This window comes from Ambystoma mexicanum, chromosome 7p (assembly GCF_040938575.1).
Source record: "Ambystoma mexicanum isolate Mex_15411 chromosome 7p, UKY_AmexF1_1, whole genome shotgun sequence".
Lineage (NCBI taxonomy): Eukaryota > Metazoa > Chordata > Amphibia > Caudata > Ambystomatidae > Ambystoma > Ambystoma mexicanum.
In genome coordinates, this window is record NC_090939.1 from 19,745,021 (window position 1) to 19,771,282 (window position 26,262).

General features: G+C 48.3%; 1 protein-coding gene across 2 annotated transcripts in view; it reads left to right on the forward strand.

Annotated features, from left to right (window-relative positions):
- The window catches only part of AGPAT3 (1-acylglycerol-3-phosphate O-acyltransferase 3), a 660,566-nt gene that overhangs the window by 612,868 nt on the left and 21,436 nt on the right, over positions 1-26,262 (forward strand). For both annotated transcript variants that reach the window (XM_069635675.1, XM_069635676.1), the window contains one exon: positions 95-293. In XM_069635675.1, coding sequence (XP_069491776.1) covers positions 95-293 — 199 coding nt within the window. The remainder of the gene's footprint in view (positions 1-94; positions 294-26,262) is intronic.

Genomic DNA, 26,262 nt, shown 5'->3' on the forward strand with positions numbered 1-26,262 from the left:
TGTTGCAGCTGGTGACTTATAAATCAACGATCACTAATGGTTCACTCTCCTCGAGAGGTTTCTGATGCATTTCTTTTTCCCTTCTCTTTCCCAGGATGCTTTGCAAGACAAGTACTTTGAGGAGGGCACGTTTCCCGGCACTCAGATCAAGCCCCCCCGCAGACTCTGGTCCCTCCTAAACTTCCTCTTCTGGGCAACCATCCTCCTTTCTCCGCTCTTTGCTTCTGGATTTGGAGTCTTTGCCAGCGGTTCCCCGCTTCTCATCCTTGCTTTCCTAGGATTCGTAGGAGCAGGTAAGGCGAGGGCGTGGACATTTACTCCTGTGGTGGGCTTGCACATCTGACTGATAATGAGCTGTAATATTTTGGGTATATTTCTGCAGAAGGCTTAAAGTGTTGATGCCCTTTATTATTCTTGTGTGAGCAAAGGTTGAACTGCGGTACTGAAGTGTAGAGTAAGAGGCACCAAGTATAGGGTGCATCCAGTAAAACGAATTTGCATCTTGGTTTAGGGCGTCTCTTTGTATGCCTGACTCTGAGGGCAGACGCACAAAGCAGTTAATACTGCATTTTGAAAAGGGTGGACTGGTGGTAGAAATAGTGCACACAATAATTAAATGTCCTCCCACTATAGGTGTCAAAATAAACCCTTCCATATAAAGGCTTCAAGCTGGAAAAATGAGAAATATCCAGACTATATGCTGGGAAAGAATTGATGTAGTAACCCTGGGGGAGACTACACAACCCTTGTCCTCTTGGTATGAGGTAACCCACGTATTGGTATAGGTCTCTACTACACAAGTTGGTAGAGTGACTGAGCAGCCAGAAGTATCTCAGAGGGGTCAATGCAAGCTGTAGCAATGACATCCACAATACAAGTATCCAAATAGCACTTACACATTATTTTACTAGAACACCTTGAGCGTAACGGTCAGTTTTAAATGAGCATTCTTTAAAAAGGGCAATGTGCAACAATGAAAATACACTCCAAAATACTTTCTCAGAATCCAGGCCAAGCAAGTAGATACTCCTTAGAGATGCTTCATACACACTTCCAACATCCTGAGGTGACTTCACTAACTAGGACAGTAATGGCATTTATATGTAACTTTTGTACTTAGTAAATTTTGAGGTTGGTAGAAAGGAAAGGTCAAAGGAAGGAAAAAGGTTCTCAGAGCATGTGAGCACTTTCAATCTTCCAATGAAGTCTAGCTAAAAACCTTTCCCAGCAATATTAGTTAGAAAAAATGTATCACCTATAAGACAGTAAGAATCCAAGTCAATGGACTAGCAGAGTCTGCAGGGAGCCAGGACAGCCGAAGACATTTGGAGCAAAGTCTATGGAGCTGAGGCACCTCTTGGATAAAAAAAGTCTTGCACAAAGTTAGAGTGTTGAAGAAAAGTCACTGTAGGGTCACAAGCTGTTAAACTTGTGAAAGTTAGAGCTGAAATCAACTCCAGAAAGCAGCTAATGCAATTCCCAACTGAGAAGAGCACAAATACAGAGTTAAGTACCCCAAAGTCAGAAACGTGCCTTTGTTTCGAATAAGAGGATCCAGCTGGCTTCTGTCTGGTTGCAGTGATGCAGATTCTGTGTTCCTGGGCCTCAGTTGTGGTGACCAAGAGGGAGGACGTCTGGAGGACTGCTGTACAGCAATTCGAAATTCGGCGGCAGCTACGGGTGTTCTTCGGATCAGTGGCGTTTTGCGGTTTCAGCGCATGGTAAACCGCACCACTGTGGATCTTGGACACCGATTGGGCTTCCCTCACTCCTTGAGTCCAGCAGTCTGGTGAGGTGAGTCGAGCTTGGGTCGTCCTGCTTGCGGAGGGTCCTCAGACTCCTGGAGCTTTTGGCCGGCTTACAGACGTTGGATTCTAATACAGATTTCCTGACCCCTGTCACTCTGTTCCTGCAGCAGCAAAGAAGAACAGCGAGTTGGGGATGGTCTTCCAGCAAAGTTTGTCTCAGGGTTAGTTGGTCCCACTAACCCAAGGGAAGAAGTCCTCTCCGGAGCTTCTCATCGATCAAACAAAGGAGTTTCATCACAGCAGCAGGGCTTCACTGGTCAGTTCAATGGTCCAGGAGGATGCAACAAGCTTCGTCAACAGTTGCTTCGTCGGGTTGTTCTTCCCAGTTGTCGACTGTTTTCAGTCCAAGAAGCCTCGCCTTTTAAGCAGGTTTCTCCCATTCATGCACAGCTTAGCTGTCACTCACACAGCAGGGTGGCTGTCCTGCAAGGACAGCCAATCAGGACGGGGTGCATTCAGGTAACCAAGGAGACAAAGGACAGGGGTGTTTTGGCCACCTCCCTCACTTCCTGCCCCTGCAGACACACTGGAGCCGGAGGCAGGTTTCAGTACTGAAGCCCGCCAAAGGCAAAACTAACAAAGGGCTCAAACCTGGTTTGGCGCACAGAGTAAAATCTAAGAAAGACCTCACAAACAAGAAATGGTGAAAAGACTGGGGCCATTTTGACACAATGGTCACCTATGGGTGCTATACTGCAGCTTCAGCCTGCAGTAGAAAAGCACAATGGTAGGAAAATTAAACCACTGCCACCAGCCATTTAAAGTAGTGAGCGTAACATAGGAAATGTTACATGAGTCGGTAGGATAAGGGGATATTAAGTAACCCCACAGCAATCCACATAAAATGCGGAATGCTGGACCTACAAAGAGAAAAGGTAAGTAAAGTCAATTTCACTTTACTATTCTTGGGAACTGTAGTTCACCCAAGAAAAGATATTTTTAAAACTTATGAGAAATCTAAATCTGACACTGCACTGAAGGTGCTGTGTGTCGCCATACAAAAAGCAGATGCCTAGGGAGTTTGTCAGACTCCAAAAACAAAGAAAACACATAATCCAAATCAGGTCAAATCACATGAGAGAGTGAGAAAAAGGGCTCACTCACTCCAGGGTTAAAATTAAAAAGTCCTAAAGTCCAGCAAAAGAGCTGGGGGTCTCTAAGGTTGAAGGGAATTAGCAGAGAAATGAGCATTCTCCCTAACAGTACCCAACCAACCGTTCCCAAAAAGCGACCAAATGTTCAGGAATTGGAATTAATCCAACTAAGCTAGAACCCAATGTGCTCATACTGAAAGTACTCCATAGTAAGCTTTGCACTCATTTGCTGCCAATGTTTTTCACAGTCAAAGCTTTCCTGTGAGCCAAATGCGAGTGTAAAGCATTGTTCTTATAGGGAAGGGCAGCTGTTGGTCGTGGACATGCAGGGCGTAGCTTCTGGCCAAGGGGAATACTAACTCTGGTACTCCGGAAAAGATTGCTGGCATGCTTGAGTTGCATCCCACAAAAGGGAGGTCCTGCATGTTTTCCAATTAACTTAATATTAACAATGTCAAACCAAAAAGCAGATTCCAATGACTTACTACTGGGTTATTTTATCTAGGAAAGGCAAGAAGCACTAAACTGTCCCCTTGCCAAAACCCAGTAACTCTTCCTAGGATAGGATAAGTGGTATGCCAACTATCTAAAAGTAAAGAGTTGTGTGCCTTTGAGGCCTATAATTTGAAACGAATGCCTCCCCTCATATGCCAGACCCGCTTATAAAAGTCTCCCTTCATTACATCAGAGTATCTGATAAGTCTGGTGTGTCTCTCTTCTATGGGTCAACCGGTTTCTGCTAGCTGTTTATTATTGGCATTCTTTGTTAGGGATATTTATAATTTGTATTCTTAATCCCCTCTCCTAGTGAGACCCCCAGCTTTTTGCTGGAATTATGGACCTTTTTCTTTCAATCCTGAATCAGTGGAGCTTTTTTCCACTCATTCGTTCTTTTGGGCTCTCTTTTTTAACTCTATTCTTTTTCTACCTGTACTATGGAGTATGTCTGCTCCATAGCTCGTAAAGGCATCTGTGTTTTACTACGGCAGCACATAGTTCCTTATGAGGAGTGCTGCTGCGTACCCTTAGGGTCCTCCTTTAAGACTCTTTCTATATCCTCAAGTAACTGCAGTTCTTAAGGATAGACAGATACTTAGTATCTCTCCCAAAATGCTATAGTCTGAGAGATTGGCACACACCACCTTCAGTGGAGTGCCAAAGGGATACTTAGTATCCCCTACTATCAGATCCTGTGAATTGTTAGACATAGAAAATCACCTAGTTATGGCTGGTGGCAGTGGACCTGTTCTACCAACTATTGCATATTTTTTATACCGCAGGCTATGTCCATAGCCTCGGTATTACACAATAGGGGCACCCAAGTACCGACTTGGGGCATCCCTTTTTTTCACCATTAGTAGCGTGGCGGTTCTTTGTTAGCCCTTCTATACCACCATTGTGGTAGGGGAGGTCTGTGTGTGTGTTTTGCCTTTGGCGGGAACCCTTGGGTATCCCCACGTAGGATCCAGAGTGTCTGGGCAGGGAGGAAGTGGGGGAGGAGTCTTCCAACGCCCAATCCTTTGTCTGCCAGAGTGCCTGAATAGGTCCAGCTCCCGCAGGGGGTCTGGCTGTCCTGATTGCACAGCCAAACGTTCTTGCTGTAAAATGCTGGGAGAGATTGCAGAGGAGTGTGCTGGAACTGTATAAAAGGTGAGGCTTCTGGAGTGTAAAGCAAGTCGACCACAGGAAACCGAAGAAGACCGCCCGAGACACCTGCAAACCCTTTGCAAGACCGTGAAGCGACCTCTGCTGTCCTGACCCCATTTGTTATGCGACTGAGGAGCATCCAGAGCTGCTGAACCCCAATACCAGGAGACCTGCCTCCCATTTAAAGTGCATTGTACAATCCAACTTGCCCAGATCCCCTCACCAGAGTGTGTGACTGCAGGAAGCGAAGAAGATTGACCGGGCATCCGTGACCGTCCTTGGTGCTGCTGAAAAGGCGCCAAAACTGCAGAGTAAACCAAGAGGTTGCTGAACGTTGTGCTACAGGTCCTCCCACGAGACTGCTGCTGAAAGACACCGTCCATTGTCCTGCCTTTCGTCACCAAACCAAGGAATCTGGAGGTCGGGCCCAGAGCTGCCACCTTGTAGTAAAGCCAACACGGACACTTTCTTCAAACCAAAATTACTGTGAGGAAAAGGTTATTGCTTACCTGATTTCCAGAAGTCGATCCAGAGCACTGGTGCTCACGTAGAGGTGTCCAGGGCAACCCCCTCTTACCTTTGCCCCAAGCAGCTGCTTGTGTCCCCTTCTCAAGTCTGTTTTTAGGTCTCCTTTGTTAGTTGCCAACTTGCTGCTTCAATAACTTTAGACACTACAAGGAATTTGCCAGAACTCTTCTTAATTTGCGGTTTGTCAAGACTTCAAGTCCTCTCCGAACTGCCTCCTAGCTAGGGTTGAGTTTTTGGACTTAAAAGATTTGCCCGGCGACAAGAGTCTCTAGAACCTTGAACTAAGCTCATGTTGCACTAACCACTTCTTTTCTTCCCTTTTAAGTGACTTTTCTATATGTGTTTGCAGAGTAAAAGCATTACTGTGTAATCTGTTGAAAACCGCATGAGTGCGCAATTATAGATAATACGATAACCTTGACTTTTCCCTTTCTAACGTTGCTACAAATGTAACCGTGATCCAACACAAAAGTGAAAGTGCCCTAAGTGTTTTACTGTAAACGTCTGAAGTATTGAAAGTGATTCTGGTGTAAATATAACAAATATATATTTTATATAAATGTGTAAGTGCTTCTTTGCTGTGCCTGTCTAAGATTCAGAGTACTTACCTACAGCTCACGTCTTCCTCTTAAAATGAGCCTGACTGCTCGGCAACACTATCAAGGTGCTAAGCTTGTACAGACTGATACTGAGAGATGGGTATCTACAAACCACTGGGATAGCTTACTAAAGTATTACTGCTAGTGGGGCTTTAAGGAAAACTCCTCTAACATTCTTCAGTACAGTTAATTGTGTGTTTCAACATAGAACACGTAATGCTGTAAAAGTTGAATTCATCTTGCACATCCTAATGTGACACATGAGCAGATCTGGGGAAGCACCATAAGTCTGTAGCCCTGCTTGTTCAACAGTCATTCAAAGTTCTTAGGGTAACTTGTATATTTTGTATACTGTTGGGGAGAATTTTCCTTTTGAATAGATTGTGTCCTCCCACGTATTCCTCATCTTTGATATTCAATATCCAGCTTCAGCTGCTTCAGAATTGCTTTTTTCGGCAGAGGGCGCTGTGCGACGATGCAGTCTCCATCTCGAAGATGAGGTAATTGAAGATATATATAGGACGTGCAGCGCCCATTGGCTTCAGTTCTGTTTTTCCGAGTAAGCTTACGCTTAGAGAACTACAGTGGGTTCAATAATTTCCTTTGTGCAAAAGATCAGAAAATGTCTTCATCTTCGACACCGTTTACCTCGAACACCTGGGTTTAAGAAGTGTCAGGACTGCGGTTCCAAGCTGTCGACAACCGATCTGCATCGAGCATGCTTGTGGTATCTTGGTGTGCAGCACAAGACCTCGGCCTGCTCGAAATATCAATCGACCGGAAAAGCTCTGAAGGAGCGTAAGGGGAAATTGGCGGTAGGTAGAAACCCAAAGAAATCCCCGTCGAAGAATCCTTCTAACGATGTGAGAGGTGACTCTCCTGGAAGAAAGAAGGTGAAAAGTTCCAGGTCGAGGAGTGGCTCCCAACACTCCTCGTCATTGAGGAAGTTGCTGAAGAGGCACCGTAGATTGCCCGATTCAGTGTCCTTGTCTGACTCCTCTCCTGAGAGAGCTATATCCTGTCCAACTAAGGCCTCCGTTCCTGCCGAATGCGAAGCGTTCAGGTTAGAAATGCAGAAACATTTTTGAAAAACAACTCTCGACAAGCCATGCTCCTATCCCGATTTCTAAATCCGGTAAGAAAAGGGCTCAAGCCAAATCCTGTGCCCTTTGTGCCCAGGACGAAGGCAAGATCCACATCGAGAGCAGTCGAGGCCTCAGCACGATGAGTCATCGCAGGATCCTTCGATCCTCAAGTATAAAAAGAAGTTGTTAATCAACGCCAGCTGGCCCATCGACACCAATGGCGCCAGTGAAACCTTTGGTGCCATCGAAGATGAAAACGTCTTCGTTGAAGACATAGACGACTCCTCAGGCATAGAGTTCCACATTTTTGAAACCTTCAACGCCCTTACCAGAGTAAACTTTTACTCTTTTACCTATTAAGGATTACTTTAAATCACTAACGTCTATTTATGAGGCCAATGAGCCATCGGATAGTGATGCTCCATTTGGGTTACAGTATGGTATACCAAATGTCCCCGATAGCTGTATACCAGAGTAATCCAGGCTAAAGACTTTTATGAAAATGTACAAACAGCTAGTGGAGTGGACAATTCACCAGAATTAGAATTTGCTAAACCGGAGTCTGATGAACATGCTGATGCATCACACAGTTTGTCTAAGGTTGTTGACCACCTGGGATGGATCAGACCTGCCCACCCCTTCGAGGAGGAGGATCCAACAGACCTCTTTGACAAAGATCTGCAAAAGAATCCTGCCGGAGTACAGTCTGGCCGTAAACAAGAACATACTGCCCACCTAGTAGTTCCCCAACTACTTATCAAAACACCCCATCCCAGAAAGTCTGGTGGTGCCGGCAGCAACCTCAAAACAAGCAGCTTATCCAACCATCCCACCAGATAGGGATGTCAAAAGCATAGATGCATGGCAAGAAAAATATTTCCTGCCGGGAGCCATGGCTCTTAAGTCATCCAACTCCACATGTGCCTTAGCAAAGCTTTCATTCACTCTATGGGACTGTATTTCGATGGCGGCTAAGCTTATTCCCGAAGAGGAGAGACAGTTTCTTGGACATTGTTAGGGACGTGAAGGAAGCAATGTGCGAGACTCTTCCATTGGGTCTGAATTCTGCTGACCGCATCAGCAGAGCCATGGTGGCAAGCACAGTAATTTGCAGATTTACGAGGTTAAGGAAGTCTGGATTTGCACCAGATGTGCAATCTAGACTCCTTAACATGCCTTTGGATGGGTCTCGGCAGCAAGGCTGACAAAAGCCTCGAGAAGCTGCAGACCACAAAGGCGGCAGCCAAATCTTAGGGTGCCGCTATTAGGCAGCCTCAGCCCTTTCGCCCCAGTGGTCCTTTCTGGATGGGTAGCTCCTTTGTCTACTACTCAGTTGGAAGAGTGAGAGGAATGGCTGGTCAAAGAGGCCATAGAAGATTCCCTCATGGTGGACGAGGGAGAGGTGCAAAGCCCGCCCAAGCAGGGGCATCTTTACCAACAGCTACTACTTCAGCCGCCTCAAAACCTCTGAAGTCTCGAGTCACAACAGCTCAGTGGGAGGCAGACTGTCTCAGCATCTGAAAGAATAACAAGGCATTACTTCAGATGCTTGGGCATTAGAAACCATAGCCCAAGGATACTGCCTTCCCTTCATTCAGAGACCTCCGAACAATCCACTTGGGAGCCATTCTTTGAGGGTTACAGATCCGCTCCTTGTGCAGGAATTGTGTACCCTGCTAGAGAATGGTGTAGAGCCGATACCTGTAGCAGAGAGGAACAAATGATGGTACTCTCCATACTTCCTAATCTCCAAGAAGGACGGAGGACTGAGACCCATCTTGGACTAGAGATACTTGAACAAGTTCCTCAGGAAGGACAATGCAAGATCAGACTTTCTCAGATCCTTCTGGCCCTCCAACTCCAGGATTGGATGGTGTCATTGGACCTTCAGGATGCTTATTTTCATGTGCCAATCCATCTCGAGCACAGAAAGTACCTGTGGTTCTGCGTTGGCAGCCACCCTGCTGGGTGATAGACAGCATAGGGCTGTGAATGAATGGAAATTGGCAAGGTTTTTGGGACTAGAGACAGTTGACCACTGGAGGACAACATCCGAAGAAGACGTGAAGAGGCGCCAGCAGCACCCTCCAGGAAAGCGAAGTGCCTGGTGAAACCCTGCAACTGTTCTGACCCCATTTTCGTACCGACTGGGAAGACCCGTATGGGACGATTTTCTCCCTTGGGCTGGGGGGACCAACTAGCCTTGAGACTAGCTTTATTTTGGTGCTACCTCCGACTTGCTATGACTTTCCAAGGCTGCAGAATCCCAATGCCTGGGGACCCCTGACAATCATTGAGTGCTTTGTCTTCAGAATTGCGAATCCAGACAGAACTTCATAGCTGTTAGTTTGTCTTTAACTTGGAGAAAAATACGCCAAAACGCCTTTGAATCAAGGAGAATCCGTTGCTGCAGAGCACCTCTCTCGAGTCCTGCCACAGAAGCCCCCAGACGTCCCCTACCCCCTTTCTTCACGACAAGGACCAGGAACAAGGGTCTGCTACACTGCAACAGAAAGGCATCCATCTGGAACAAATTCTTGAGTTCACAGGTACTGTGGGTTTTGGGGTACATCTACCATTTGCCAATTGTGGTGCTTCCTAGCTCGGGGAGTACTATTTTACTCTCTTTTGACTTGAACTCAACTCGCCTGCACTGGCCTCCCAGCTTGTGCTTCTTCAAGGTGGCTCTTGAACTTCTGTGGTTTTTCTATTGAACTACTGACTATTTCTAAAACATTTTCTAAGAGAGCATTAGCACTTTAAACTAGCACATTGACTTTGGCTGTCCTAGCTTCCTAAAGGCCCCCTGCTGAACCTATTGGCTTTACTGTTACACAAAAGGGTAGGGTAGCCCCTGGAGTGTCAGTGTAGATTCAGGGCAGTATATAATATAGAACAAACAAAATAGAGCAAGCCACACTGTGGTCAGTCATAAAAATGACTGTCCTTATTTTACTTTTCTTTACCAAAAAAATGTCTGTGCTCATATATAGAGTCACAGGTAAGAAAATACCAAAGATATGTCTGAAAAGATATTGACCATTTATTAATGATGAGATAAGAAATTCAAAAAGGTAAATTGAACAAAGCTTAATTGTTCAAACAAAGAAAAAATACATTTCTTTAAACATGAGAAACCAATTCAAAGAAAATATTATATTCAGCAATAAATACCAAAGACATTACAAAAAAATTAAAACAAGAATAGATACAAACGTTACTCTACAATAGACTTAATATTTGTTCACAAACTTTACTGAAAACGTCTATTCCTAGAGAGTACTCTATTTTTGTGTCATGATCAATTTATGATCATGTTTTGTGATGTGCCAACGTGCCGGTTTTTAAGCAAAAATGATTATCAGTGCTGATGATCTAAATATTCAAACAAATGAGTACTGAAGGCACGTTTCGGCGGGCATGGATTTTGGAGCCTTCCTCGGGGCAAGACGGACCTAGAAAGAGTCCGGGAAACATAAAAGGAGGCAGATGTGTATAGTTATCAGTATAGGGTTTTTCCAGCATCTATAAGGTTTATCTTACCAAAAAACATTTTGAAAAAGCGGGATTGTACTGCTTGCTTAGGTTCGAAACAAAAAGGTGTCTACATAATACTCACCCTGTATGGTAAACGGGGGTATGCAGACTAGTGGACCTTTTGGTTGCTGGTGACAGGCTTTCCTCTTAGGGATGCGATCTCGAATCTCGCAATTACTGTCTTGGATCAAAAAAAGTCCAAGGATAAGGGAGTGGAGGATCCGGAAAAGGAAAAAGAAAACTGAGAAGAAGGAAAAGATCAATAAATGGGCCACAAGGGCTTGTGTTAATTTCCTTAGGTACTTTGAAAAAGCAACAACCTAAGAGCAAACAAACAAATTGGAATTCTAGATGTTCAAAAAAGATGATTAAGGGCCTTGGTTCCTTACCAAAAGGTTCCTGGTTGCGGGGGTTTGTTTTTTTGTTTTTTTCTTCTATGAAAGGTGTTATTTTCTTAGGGTACACCAGTCTGGACAGAAGTTCTGACAGTGAATGGTGTATGTTTCAAGAGGAGAAGGTCTTGTCTTGAAAAGCTGTAAGGCACTGTGCACAGTGATGGACAGGGAAGGGAAAAGAGGTACAGATAACGGGTTAGAGAATCATTCCTGAAAAGGGCACCAAGTGAGTTGGTGACAATAAAATTGCCAGCTACCAAGTTGCGAGGTGTTAGGGCAGAAAAAGGAAAAGGAGGAAAGCGAAGATGAAGGGGGTGGGAGGGGAAAGGGCTGTAGAAGAAAAAAGAGAAAGGAGCGGGGGGGTTTGTTGGGGGATGGTGGGAAAAAAAGGGAAGACAGAAGAAAGTGTGTGTGTGTGTACGTACGTCAAATTTATCCGTTACCGCAGGAACTGCACCGACCTGACATCCTTTGATCATTACTGTGCCCAAGCGACCATTGACTTTTTGCAACAAGGCTATACCAAAAGAACTATTGAAATGGCCTACATTAAAGCCCGTGGACTCTGTAGGGATAAACTACTGTATGGCGACAAGACCACCACAGATGATGAACCTAGACTCATTGTCTCTTTTGATAATGCTTCCAACAATGTTCGCAAGATCAATGAACGACATTGGCGTGTCTTGATAAAGATCTATGATCCTTACTCTCCAAACGTCCCACTATCACGCACAAAAGAGTACCATCGCTCAGAGACGAGCTAGTTTCTAGCTTTTTGTCACCCATTGATAAAAGTCCTTCTCTTTCTAATTGGTTGGCGGTCTCCCCCATTGGCTTTACTAAATGTAAAGTGTGTGCTCATGCCACTTCTTGCAAATCTTTCTTACATCCGGTCACTAAATGTAACCATACTATTAAGTACTCTATTAACTGTGACACTGCTTTTGTTGTCTGTCCTCTCGTGTCCCTGCATGAAGTGGTACGTCGGGAGCACTACATGCAAGCTCAAACTAAGGATTCTGCAGCATTTTAGGGCGATCAAAAATTCAGATCCCACGTACCCCATGGCTAAGCACTTTTTGCAAGAACATGAGAATAACCTGAATTTGCTTACATTTTTTGCAGTGGCACACATCCCTATTCATCCCAGGGGTGGAGACCGTGTTTTAAAGCTAAGACAATTGGAAACCAGATTTATCCTGGACTTTGACACTAAGTTTCCCAATGGACATAATCTGGATGAGGAGCTTTACTCGTTCTTGGGCACCTAAACTTTATCCATATGCATAATTCTTGTTGTGTGTTCTTTCTTTGATGTTTCTTGATTTCTTTTTTGGTTTAGGCGTATTTCGTTGGCATTTACTTTTGTTTTATCCTTGGCCTGTCTGTATCATTTTCCCCTTATTTCATTGGTGTTTTTGTTTTTCTGTTTTAGACGTATTTCTGTCTAATGTTTGAGCTTTTGTAGCACGATTTTGTTGGATCTGAGCTCTTTATGGTTTTTTCTTATTCTTTTTTGTAGTCCTTTTGCCTTTTTTAATCTTTGTGGTTCCATCCCCTTTTCTACGCTGTCATCCAGTTGCCCTCTTTGCTCTGTATATTTGTATCAACAGATGCTGCCATTTCCCCTTTATATTTGCTATCCATTTGTCTCCAGCCTATGTTAGAATCATGACTATTGGTATTTTTTATACTTTTCAGTATAATAAGATGGACTTTGCTATTTTGCACATGTCCATGCTGCTATTTTGACCTTGCAAGTTTGCAAACTTTGCTGCTGCTATGTACTTTTCTAGCGAGAGTGGTACTTTACATTTTTGCACATATAGATACATGTAGATGCATTTTTGCACATGTAGATACTGCCATTTTGGCCCGGCATATTTGCACATAACTATGTTGCTATTTTTGCTTGCACTTTACATCATCTGTTATTTGTGGCAGATTGCCGTTTCTTGCATTTTTGCACATGTAGATATCGCCACCTTGGTCTTGCATATTTGCACATCATCATGCTGCTGTAATTGCTTGGACTTGCACTTTATTCCATCTGTCATTGGTGCCAGAATGCCATATTACTGTCTAGTTATGATTCACATATCTGAGATGTTTTTATCCTAATATGAGGCTGGGATATGGGGCACTTGTTTTAATTTACTTTCATTGATAGGTTATTCTTAGTCTTTAAATTGTATGTGGAAAACTCGACTCATTCAACTGTATGCGTATTATGACCTTTTTCCTTTAAAACTGTAAATCATACTGATGGAACTGTGGGTTTGCCTGGCATGGAATGTCCGGTTCCGACCATACATGCATGGACCCCCTGTTACGACTTGTATTCAATGCACTATGCATCGCTTTGTCATTTGGCTCACGTTGTTGGCCACTTGTGTCTTTCCATTCCATCATGGCTGCCATCTATTCTACCTCCCCAGGCACTTACCCTGTTCCACTGAAATAGCAAAAGGACTACATTTGTCAACTAATGATGTGCTCCGGTCCTTTGTTTCTTCATGTGATCAAGCGCACAGTTGAGCGTAAAACGTGTTGTGTGCGGGTCGTGCTTACGGGTGTCCTGCCTCTGTTGCTGCTGCTGCCGCCTTCCCGGACGTGTTTTTTACCTATGTTTTTTTATATTATACATTACATTTTTGACCAATACTTTGTTGCTGTGCTGATATTGGTTCTCCATCTGGCCTGCGGCGAGTGTTTCCCCATTTTCCTCTTTGTTTCATATATATATATATATATATGTGTGCATAGGCCAACATCTAGTGGAAGCTGCTGAGTATTAGTTTGTTTTTCGAAAATGGGTGTCGACACAGGGCATGCCGGTAATACTATCCCTAGTATGACGTCCACTGTACCCATGATCCCTCACGCGTGTAGGACACTCAGATTGTTTGTTTTTCAGCCATGCTTGTCGGAAGCATCCTGCGGAGTTCCCTGGCTTTAGCCATAATTTGCTAAATAATATATATTTCCCTGTTTTCTTCAATACCCATGTCGAGTCATCGGAATCAGAAGATCAACGCTGGACCGGAGAAGAAGACTACCGTCAAACTACACTTCGGGCCTCGGAAGGCCTCTGGCCTCGGCCCTGTATATGTAGGGAGAGTGGGGGGGTGGTACATACTCTTCACTCACATATATTTTCATTTATATATTCCTACACACTAGCCCGCTGCAACAGGGTGGGTATGGAGGGTACCCCTTTCCAATTTTGCCCCAAGTACCCTTGGGTTGACAGACACGCCACCTGTAACCTCTGCCTGCCGAGGGACCACCCTGAGATGAATTGCAGTGCATGTAGCCAATTCAAGGCTAAAACTTTAAAGGACCGTTCGATCAAACATTGGGCCCACCACGCCAGGCAACGAGAGGCCATGGAAGCGGAGGGCGCCTTCAGTGATGGCAGTGATGCCGTACTATCGGACGGTGAGGGCAACGTGGCGTCGAAAGACAGCCAAGTGCAAGTCCCCGACCTCGGAAGGTTGTCCGGCAGGGCAGTTATGGGGAAAACACCTGGCGACACGAGCGCTACACCCACACCGCTTACACTAAGCACTCGAAGTCCAACTGAGACTCGACGCGCACGTCGAGTTCTCGGAAAGAGGCACACAGAGAACGGTCCACCGAATCGGTGTCCTCTGGGCGTTCTCAATCAAGATCGCTGCATGACACCAGGCAACCATCCACTGTTGCCAAGAGTGCCTCACTTACAAAAGTAATGGAGGTTCGATTGTCTGAAGATGAAGCCGACCTCCATCCCCAGGCCGCGCTCCAGGAGTCGGCGGCAGCAGACCGCTTGACGCCTACACCCGTGTCCCGACGTACTCAAACTACGGAAAGGGACTCTACACCCGAATCTCGACACCAGACGTTGAAAAGCTCGGAAAAGGTGAAAACCCCAGGGAAACGCACTTCCACTCACGGGCAGGGGGGGGGAACCAGCAGAAGCCTTCTTAACCACCTTCATTACAGATACCGAACGACAGCTCCAAGTCCTCTGTTAAAACCCCTGCGCAGGCCTATAGGTCCAGTCAAGAGATTGCAGAGAAACACCCCCAAGAGAGCCTAATTCCCAGCTCTAAACAATGGTCCAGTGAGGACATAGACAGTTATGTCCAGAATGTCATCCTTAGCAGACTTCTATTCCAAGAATCCAGAGCACTTCCTCTCGTATACCCCAGATGGGGCTACTCCCTCAGGGTCTAGGGACCCGCAGCCCCCTGGTAAGAAACCCCGAGTTGAGGCACCAACACAAAGTCGGTCTTCTGACCCTTTTTACGTACAGCCATACTCTCAGTATAATAAGGATCCAGAATTGGCAGCGTTGGATGACCAAACTGGGGCGGACTACTATGGGGATGACGAGTACCAAGACGAGGACGAAGATAACCCAGAAGTCTACAGTGTAGACTCCCCAGTAGACAAGCAACCTCTGGTTACCGACTCTCCAGTCGACAACTAACCTCTACTAAACGAGGTTTTATCCAAAGCGGCAGAACACTTCCGCATAGATACTCGGGGAGCTCAGGAGGAAAGGGACTTCGCCGAGGAATTAGTGGGAGAAAAGAGACCCATTGCCCAGGCCATCCCTATTCTCAAATCTATACAAAGGAGGATTGAGCCTTCCCTTCTTAATCCCAACCTCACCAGGGCAGTAAACCCCAGGCTCAAAGTTGTTCAGGGCAGCCCAGTCAGACCCGCTGTATATAAGGGGGCAACTGAAACCGGACTCCTTGGTAGTCACAAATACCCGAAAGATGGCGGGAACGCCCCTATCATCGCCTGAGGTTCCCCCCGACAAGGAGAGCAAAAAGATCTACGGGTTGGGAAGGAAGGTAGCCTCCACTTCTGCCTACCAGGCAAGAATTGCCAACTCCACCACTCTGCTGGCTAGTTACAACTGCCACCAGTGGGAACAAGTGGCTGCACTCATAGACTCCGCACCGGAACCTTTAAAGAGCCAGTTGGCACAGGTTGCGTCGGAGGGAAGAGCTGTGTCCAGTTGCATCCTTAAGGCAACCTTTGATGCCGCGGACACCACCGGCAGGCTAATAGCAGAGAGCACTGTTAAAAGGCATGCTTGGTTAAGGCAGTCGGGGTTTAAACCCAAGACACAAGCATCCTTAATAGACAAGCTGGTGGAGCCTGATCTACTGTTTGGCAAGGCGGTAGAGGACGCTTTAAAAAACGCCAAAGATGAGTATGAGACTCTATAGTCCCTGGGACCGTTGACAAACAAACCCCCTAATCAAAGAGGGAATGGCAATTTTCGTCGCCCACACGGCCAAAATTCTCAGAGGCTCCAACTATTCTCAGGGGCAGGGCACACCAAGGGGTAATAACCAGCAGTCTACCCAGAGTTACAACAGGGGTAACAAAAGGGGTCGTAGTAAGGTTAGAGGCAGCCCCAGCAGAGGCAGCACGCCTCTCGCAAAGCAGTGACGCCGAGATCAGGGTCCCTTCCCACGCATCTCCAGTAGGGGGACGCATTACCAACTTCACCCAAGCTTGGGAAAGGATCACATCAGACAGATGGGTGCTGTCCACAGTGTCCGCAGGATACTGCATAGAACTGCTTGAGCGTCCCTGAAACCACCCTCTGCGACAAAAGGTACATTCCCTAGACCACCAGAAGATCCTCCTCTAGGAGATCGTCCATCTTCTAGAAAAGGATGCGATCAAGCTGGTCCTGGGCAAACAGGTAAATAAAGGTATTTATTCAACTTACTTCCTTGTGCCAAAAAAAAAATCTAATAATGCGCCCAGTTTTAGACTTACGCCCTGCAAACAAGTATGTCAAGCCCCAAAAATTTTGCATGACTACGCTCCAAGAGGTAATCCCCCTGCTAAAAAAGGGGGAATTACAGGGCAACACTGGACATGAAAGATGCCTATTTTCATGTTCCCAGCGCACAGAAGATTCTTGCGCTTCAAGGTGGACAGTCAGCACTACCAGTTCAAGGTGGTGCCCTTCGGTGTAGCCTCGGCTCCAAGGGTATTCACCAAGGTTCTGACGGTGGTGGCGGCACACCTACACAGGGAGGCAATCCCAGTGTACCCTTACCTGGACGACTGGCTCATCACGGGGGAGACCCCAGCAATTTGCAGTTCAAACATTCAAAGAACCATCAACCTCCTCTTCGAATTGGGTTTCTCCATAAACGAGAAAAATCAAGCCTGGTGCCAAGCACCTCCAAAACAGTTCCTAGGAGCTGTACTAAACACTCGAGGGGTTGGCCTTTCCATCAGAGGAAAGAATTCGGAACATACTACTGCAGATTCCTCAATATCAGTCCGGTCGCCAGATAACAGTACGCAAAGCGATGCGTTTGCTAGGCATGATGGCGGCCTGTATTTCTCCAGCATGGGATCTGGCATGGATTCACATGCTCATGAATATTCCCCGTCGTCAGGCTGGGAATCCTCTGTAAAGAAAAAATCAGTATCAGTTTCGTTTCTGAACTGTCTTTCTTGTAGTAACCAATCACTGGTCTGTCTCTGGGTCATACTGCCCCCAGCCAATGACTGCCCTCTCCCTAAGCCCCGCCCCTGGCAGCCATCCTCAGATTTTTACCGCACACTCAAGTGTTGGGAGTCCTCGTGCTATTGCTCTCAAGCTTTTACTGCGTTTTCGTGCTTTTTTCAAGGAGATTTTCTCATTTTTCGGTTAAATCGAGCCTCAAGCTCCACCGTTCTACTTCCAATCAACAGGGACCCGTTTCAGAATTTTCTACGCCCCTCAAGGGTGAAGTTTTCATAGAGTTACGCTTTTTGGAGGATTCCAGAAGATCTGAGGCCTACCAAGGAGATGGCCCAGGACAAGGGAAGCTCGACGCCCGGATCCAAGCTGTTCAGGAACTGCCCTGGATGCTGGTTACAGAATGTTTTCAAGGACGACGAGCATTCGAGATGTCTCTACTGCCTTCATGAGGACAAGACGCACGTGGAGAAGGACTGTGCGTTCTGCAAAAACCTATCTGAATGGACCATGAGGGATCGTCGTACCCGCCTCGCCAGCTGGCTGGAGAAGGGCCCAGCAGGTGAGAAGAAGAAAAGGTCCGAGCGGTCTTCAAAGTCCTGTGAGGGCGCCCGGGCGACGGGGGCCTAACAGAAGGTTAAGCACCACAAGTGCCGAACGGTCGGGCCCTTCGGCTGCCAGGCAGGGCGCTCCTTCCCCGGCACCATCAACCACGAGCCAACACTCGGGTTCAGGGAAGAGGAAAACTGAGAACCCGGGTAAGCTTCCCGACGTCGCCCCTTTGTGCCTCAGGGCTCAACCTATGCCGGATTTGGTCGTTGCGGCAGCCAAGAAGGCGGTGGGGGCGACAGCCTCAACCTCTACTTCCCCACCTGATGGCGAGGATAAGAATTTGGACGCCATGGGGCGACTGGTCATCTCGGCGGCAACGACAATTAAGGCGGCCAACGCCTTAGCGATTGTGGCCCGTTACGACAGGGAGCTATGGTACAAGATAGCTCCCCTACTGGACTTCCTACCAGAGGGCGGAGGCCCTGGAGATTCTGCAGGAAGGTGAGGTGGCGTCGGACCACGCCAGAACGGTGGCAACGGACATTGCTGACACCGGGTTTTGCCAGTTAGGCAACGGTGTTTGCCTTCGACGACATGGCTGGCTCAAGGTGACAGACTTCCGTCAGGAAGTGCAGACCAGGGTTTTGGACATGCCATTCGTTGGCAACAACCTGTTTGGGGAAAACGGTGGATGAGTCTCTGCAGGCCATCAAGGCCAACACAGACGTCCCGAGCCCTGGGAGTCCTTCAGCAACGACGGCCCTTTCGGAGCGCCGGAGGCAGACAGGGGGCCTCCAAGGGATCAGGCGGTGGCTCCTCTACGTACTGCCAGGCTGCCCGCTCCTCGTTCCAGGAGGCTTACAGAGGTCGCTGCAAGCAAGGAGGATCTCGGCGTCATCGCCAAGGCGGCCTCCAAGCAAGATTGAACTGGCCATAGCGTTGGGGCCCCCACCGAAGCACCCCTTTGGGAGGCCGGCTGGCAAAGTTTGTCAGCGTGTTGGAGTCCATCTCCACCGACCGTTGGGTGCTGGATGCCCTGGCCCACGGGCACACTCTCGAATTCCAGAAGGTGTCCCCGCATTCCTCGCGTGGCCAGGAAGGAAAATCGCGTCCCTCAACTGCTGTTGGAGGTAAAGGCGATGCTCAAGAAAGGTGCCATCGAGCTCCTCCCTAAGAGGCTCCGGGGCTCTGGAGTATACTCAAGATATTTCCTCGTCAGAAAGAAGACAGGCGGTTGGCACCCCATCCTGGACCTACGTCTGTTGAACAAATACATCAAGGCACAGAAGTTCAGGATGGTCACTCTCCAGCATGTGCTGGGACAGCTAGAGGTCGACTTCCTGTCGTCGTTGGACTTGGAGGATGCTTACTTCCACATCCCCATCCTAAAAGGACACCGAAAGTTCCTCAGATTCGTAGTCCAAGGACGCCACTTCCAATTCAGAGCTCTGCCATTCGGATTGAAGTCGGCACCCAGGGTGTTCACCAAGTGCCTAGAACCAGGGGCGGCGCGGTTGCGCCTGCAGGGGATCCACGTCTACCCCTACCTGGACGACTGGCTCATCCGTGCAAGGACAAGAGAACTCACCGTCGAGCACACGGCGGAGACTGTCCGCTTACTCACGGAGCTGGGTTTCTCCATCAACTACCCGAAATCCCATTTGGTGCCGTCACAGGTGGCACTGTTTCTGGGAGCGAAGCTCGATACAGTGGAACGATTGGCGTCTCTGTCGGAGGAAAGGACCAAGGCCATCTTAGGCAAGGTGCACCACCTGCTAGCCACGGACGTGGCCAGGGTGAGTTTCATCATGTCCCTCCTCGGTATGATGTCCTCATGCATCTATCTAGTACGCCTGTGCAGGCTATGGATGCGTCCTCTACAGGAGTTCCTCGACGCCCACTGGATGCAAGCGGCGGGCAGCTTCAAAGACAAGATCCCGCTCAACAAGGTTTTCCGTCGGGCGATTCAGTGGTGGGGCACCAGTGCACACCTCATGGCCGCACGGACTTCCAGACCCCGGCACTTCAGGAGACGGTGATGACGGACCCCTCCCTGGAGGGATGGGGTGCACACACTGGAGATCTCCAGGCAAGAGGCCTTTGGCTCCCGGAGGAAAGGTCTCCACATCAACATCTTGGAGCTCCGCGCTGTGTTCTGGGTGCTCAAGTCGTTCCTCCCGTCCCTCAAGGGCGAGGTCGTGAGGATCTTCACCGACAACACCACCACGATGTTCTACATCCGGAAGCAGGGAGGCACCAGATCCTCAGCCCTATCCAAGGAGGCCCAGGATCTGTGGCACTGGGCCGTCGCCCAGGGGATGTTACTGGTTCCCTTCTATCTGGCAGGAATAAAAAACATCGCCGACTCACTCAGCAGGGAGCTGCGCTCATGCCACGAGTGGGAACTACGCCAGGATCAAGTGGATCGGCTCTTCCAATGATGGGGCAAACCCCAGTTCGACCTGTTCGCAACGAACTCCAAGTGCCAGAGGTTCACCAGCATGTTCCCCCAGCCGAGGAGCATGGGCGATGCTTTCTCGTTCCCCTGGGACGGCCTGTTCCTGTATGCGTTTCCTCTGTTGCCGCTGCTGCTTCGACTCATCAGCCAGCTCAAGAGGTCCCAGTGCAGGATGATCCTTGTCGCACCGTCGTGGCCGAGACAGATCTGGTGCCCGGATCTTCTGGACCTCTCAGCGTCCCCACCAATCAAGCTGTCGACGGACGCAGATCTTCTCTCCAGAGAGGGAGGCGCCATTCTTCATCACGACCCGGAGTCTCTGAACTTGCAGGCCTGGCTCCTGCAGCACTAGAGTTTTGAGGGTATGATATCCCGGCTGACTGCAGAGAGGTTCTTGCAAAGGCCAGGGCGTCCTCAACTCTCAAGTGCTACGGACATAAGAGGAAGAGGTTTTCTGTCTGGTGCCGTGCACAGAAGATCAACCCTGTACGGATTACGGCACCTCAAGTGCTACCATACCTACTGTTGCTGGCCAAAGCTGGACTAGCTCACACTTCCATCACGATACATCTGGCAGCGATCTCCCAATACACCAGAACTGCAGGACGGCCGTCCCCGCCGGTGAAGGCTCCAGCCCCGGCGTGGGAGCTCAACGTGGTACTGACCAGGCTCATGGGGCCACCATCCGAGCCTTTGCATTCGGCTCTGTTGAAGTTCCTGTCGTGGAAGACAGCGTTCCTTGTGGCCATCACCTCTGCATGATGCGTGGGAGAGATTCAGGCCCTATCCTGCAAGCCTCCATACTTGACTTTTCACAATACGAGGGTGGTGCTGAGGACCCACCCCTCTTTCATGCCCAAGGTGCCGTCGGACTTCCATCTTAACGAGCCCTTTGTGTTGCCAGTTTTCTTTCCGTCGTCGCCAGCCCAGAGGACTTTGCACTCGCTGGATGTAGCTAGAGCGCTGAAGTTCTACGTGGACCGAACGAAGAGTTTTCGGAAGACATCACAGCTGTTTTTGAAATTTGGATGTGTGAACCAAAGGAAGGCTCTCTCGAAGGCTTCCATTTCCAGATGGCTCTCCGGCTGCATCATGCACTGTCATCGGTTGGCCATCCAACCGTTGCCTGGCCGTCCGAGAGCCCGTTCGACCATTGCGATCGCTGCTACTAGGGCATTCTTGTCTGGTGTGCCCCTGCTGGACATCTGCAGGTCTGCTACGTGGAGGTCGACTCACACCTTCATGAGATTCTACTGCGTCGACCGGGATTCCAGGGAGGAGTCCAGAGTCGGCCAAGCAGTGCTGCACAACCTGTTCGCCTGAAGGTGGGCTTGGTGAGGAGGTAAGAGTTGCTTAATGTTGAGTTTATGTAATGCTTAATGTTGAGCCTTTTGCCACCTCCCGTGGTTGTGCATGTGTGTACTGCTATGTATTCTTATATTCATGAGCATGTGAATCCATGCCAAACCCCATGCTGGAGAAGGAACAAGTTACTTACCTGTAACTGTTGTTCTCCAGCATGGGTCTGGCATGGATTCACATGCGGACCCTCCCTCCTTCCCCTCTGCGGCTCTTCACTTGGTCATACTGCCACTTTACGTATTACCAAATCTGAGGATGGCTGCCAGGGGTGGGGTTTAGGGAGAGGGCAGTCATTGGCTGGGGGCAGTATGACCCAGAGACAGACCAGTGATTGGTTACAACAAGAAAGACAGTTCAGAAACGAAACTGATACTGATTTTTTCTTTACCGAGGATTCCCAGCCTGACGACGGGTAATATTCATGAGCATGGTAATCCATGCCAGACCCATGCTGGAGAACAACAGTTACAGGTAAGTAACTTGTTCCATCTGCTAGAGCTTCTGGCAGAATTCAGAGCGCTTCAAGCGTTCGAGACCCACCTGTTAAACCTGTCAGTGCAGATCCTAACGGACAGCACAACTGCGTTGTTGTACCTAAACAAGCAGGGAGGGACTTGTTCGCCAACTCGGTCCAAGCTTGCCCAGAAAATTCGGATATGGGCACTCAGGCGGAACATTTACCTGTCATTGCAACATGTTCCAGGGGATCTCAATTCTATAGCAGACGCCTTGAGCAGAGATCCTCTCCCACAAGAACACGAGTGGTCGCTAAACAGAGAAGTCGTAGAAGACACCTTCTGACGGTGGGGTTTCCCCACTACAGACCTATTCGCCACAAGCAAAAAAAACAATGTCCAGGATTCGCATCCAGGTTCCCACAGCCACACTCCATGGGGAACGCCCTATGGATGGATTGGTCAGGGATGTTTGCCTATGCTTTTCCACCAACCCCCCTTATGAGGAAGGTGGTCAACAAGATGCACAGGGAATCGACGATGCTCGTCCTTGTTGCTCCCATGTGGGCGAAGCAACCGTGGTTCCCACACCTATGCAAACTAGCCGTGTGCGAACCCATCAGACTCTCGTGCTGGCACAATCTACTGTCCCAGCACCAAGGACAAACAGTACACCCACAACCCAACTCAATGAACCTGGCAGCATGGCTCCTGAGGTCATAGAGTTTGGACATCTCAATTTACCACAGAGATGTATGGATATTCTAAAGGAATCTAGGAAACCGAACACAAGGTACTGTTACTTTGATAAATGGAAAAGATTTGTTGTCTGGTGCCAGAATAAGCAATTCAACCCAGTTGATTGTACTCCTTCCAATATTGTCACCTACATGCTCCACCTGCTGGACGCAGGCCTTGCATTCAACTCACTCAAGGTACATCTGGCAGCGATATCTGCCTACACCACTTTCCACAGCAAGGTTTTGTGGTGGAAAGTACCAGTGGTGAAGGCCTTCATGGAAGGGGTAAAGAGACTCCACCCTCCAATCTCTAACCCACCACCGGGTTGGGACCTTAATGTGGTGCTTGCTAAGCTCATGGGCTCACCATTTGAACCCATGCATAAAACCAGTCTCAAACACCTGACCTATAAAACTGTCTTCTTAGTAGCCATTACATCTATAAGAAGGGTCAGTGAAATTCAGGCTGTCAGTGCAGGATCCTTTCTTTACTGTTCATAAGGATAAACTGATTCTACGTACACACCCTAGGTTCTTGCCTAAGTTTATTTCAAAATTCCACGTGAACCAGTCCATTGAGCTCCCGGCTTTCTTCCAGGAACCCAAAAGCTCTGCTCAGGTGAAACTACACACTCTAGATGTGCGAAGAGCGGTCCTCTACTCTGTAAACAAGACCAGACCGCTAAGGAAAACAGATCAACTGTTTGTCTCCGTAGCTACAGGCAAAGAGGGAGATAGCGTCTCTAAAGGTGCCATCTCTAAGGGGATTGTAAATTGTATCCAACTGTTACTCCCTTTCTGAAAGAACTTTGCCTTTTACGCCTAGAGCCCACTCTACAAGAGGCATTGGGGCCACTATAGCATTCATTGCAAATGTACCCCTTGACACCATTTGCAAAGTAGCTACTTGGAGCTCTATTCACACTTTTACTCAGCACTACTGCATTGACACTCATTCCAAGACAGATACCCAAGTGGGACAAGTGGTTTTAAGACCTCTGTTTGCTCAGGACCCTTCTCACATCCCACCTCCTACTTCTAATACTGCTCGCTAATCTATGCACAGCATGTGATCTAAGCAGATTCCACAAGCTTCAGAAGCGATGAATTACTCACCGTAATCGTATTTCTGATGCTTGTATCTGCTTAGATTTACATGCAACGCACCCTTCCTCCCCTCTGAGAGAAGGCGCATGGATGTTTTTGGTCTTATCTTCCTTCTATCTACTTGGATAATCTGTACTCGCGCTATTCCTCATGGTACCTCTTGTCAGAAAAATACAATCTGAGGGCCCTACACGCGTGAGGGATCATGGGTACAGTGGACGTCACACTAGGGATATTATTAATGGCACACCCTTTGTTGACACCCATTTTCGAGTTTCGAAAAACAAACTGTAATACTCTGCAGCTTCCACTGGATGTCGGCCTATGCACAGCTTGTCAATCTAAGCAGATACAAGCATCAGAAATACGATTACGGTGAATGTATGTGTGTGTATATATATTTCTGATGCTTGTTAATCTGCTTAGAATCACATGCTGTGCATAGGTCCGACATCCAGTGGTCACTGCGGAGTATTGCATTTTGTTTTTCGTAGTCGAAAAGGGGACGTCGACAAGGCGTGTCTAACACTATCCCTATAGTGACGTGCGTTGTACCCACAATCCCTCAGACGTCGAGGTCCCTCAGATTGTTTTTTTCCGCCCAGCTTATGGTTGCCTTACGCGGAGCTCCTAGAGAGACATTGCTAAACAATTACTACGGACCTCGGTCCTTAATATATACTTATTGTTAAAGATCCCTCGACGTTAGCTGTGAAGCTGTTTCTCCGCCGAGCAAGTTTTCGACGGAGGAGAAGAGACGGAGGAGATCCTTCGGCGCTGCCGAACACGTGGCCAGGCCTCGCCGGCCAACATACAGTAGGGAGAGTGGGGGTTTCGAACTTTTACCTTCTCGTCGAGAATGTCTTTCTTTCTCCCCTATCTTTCCCTCAGGGTTGTTATCACCAGTTTTTATTGCCTCAGCTATGGAGAGGACACCTTTTAAGTTTTGCCCACGCTGTAGGGGCAAATATACTTGGCAGGACAAACACAAGCTCTGTAATCGTTGCTTGCCCCTCGATCATAAAGAGGACAGCTGCGCGGCCTGTAAGCTCTTGAAACCAAGAACTCTTAAAGAACGGAAAGTTAAGAGGTGGGCGGACTACGCTATGTCGAAGTCAGTTTCCTCACCCGCCGCCGCTGTTACAGAAAGTGACGAGGAGGGTGATAACTCGACGTCCGTTACGGAAGTCATTAACCCCCAGAAGGAGCGCTCGCGCTCCTCGACGTCCGTCCCCGGCCCCGACGGGCTCGGCTCACGTCATGCTTATGGGGATGAACACCCCGGCGACAAGGACGCACACAGACCCCATAGGCCTAAGCACACAACCCACGGCTCTTCTTCGTCCAGGACGAAGGATCCACCAGCGCCGAAAGAGACGCAGGGCACTCCGGCGTCGACCTCCGACCGCAAGGGTCTCAACCCCACACGCAAACGCAGCCGCGACCAGCGATTGGGCTTTCATCTAATACGGGCGCTACCCCAAAAACATCCGACGTAACGCTCCATAGAGCGGCCGTCGAAAAACAACGCGCAACGCAGGCAACGCCGACTCCAGAACCCTCGACTGACGAACTCGCCGTCGAGAGTCTGGCGAGAATTGTTTCAGAGGACAAACGTAAGCGGACGACGAAACAGACGTCGAATACCGCACCCAAGGAAATAGAAACGCCGAAAAAGCACAAGAGTAGCCAGGAACTGCCCCATCCATCTAAAGGCACTTCTGAACTACCGGAGGGCTTTTCTGAGGGCGACGGAAACCTTTCGTCGACGTTGTGGGAGCGTTCGAAGCGTTTTGAAGGTGAAAACACTGATTTCCCCCCTCTAGACTATTCAGGGGTTCCCCATGAGACCCTGGAAAGACTCCATTCTTGTATGGAAAAGATGGAGAGGTTTTTGGGTAGCCAAAACCCACCCACACCCAAAAGACCAAGAGAATGGACCCAGGATGACCCTAAGGTCAAGATTCCTAGGCTGTTTCCCCCTTCTACAGATGCATATGACCTCACTGAAGAGGAGCAATACCTCCAGGAAGATGAGGAGTGTTTAGGTGGAGAGGAAGAACTTGATGAGGAGAGGTTTCAGGAAGACCCTTACACTAGCGCAGGAGCTTTTGAAGAAGATACAGCTACCTCACAGCCCTGGCACTCCCCATCAGTGCACTCAGACCCTGATGTCTTTCATCCTTCTCCTCCCAAGGACTCACCTACTGGGAACACCTCCCCCATAGATGACCAGCCCTCACTTAATGCACTATTGCGCAAGGCAGCAGCGCCTTTTGAAATAGACACAGGGGAGACTCTTCCGGACATAGACTTTGTAGAAAAAGTTATTAAAGAAAAAGCCCCGGTCAGCCAGTCCATTCCGCTCCTGGCTTCTATAAAGAGAAGAATAACTCCTT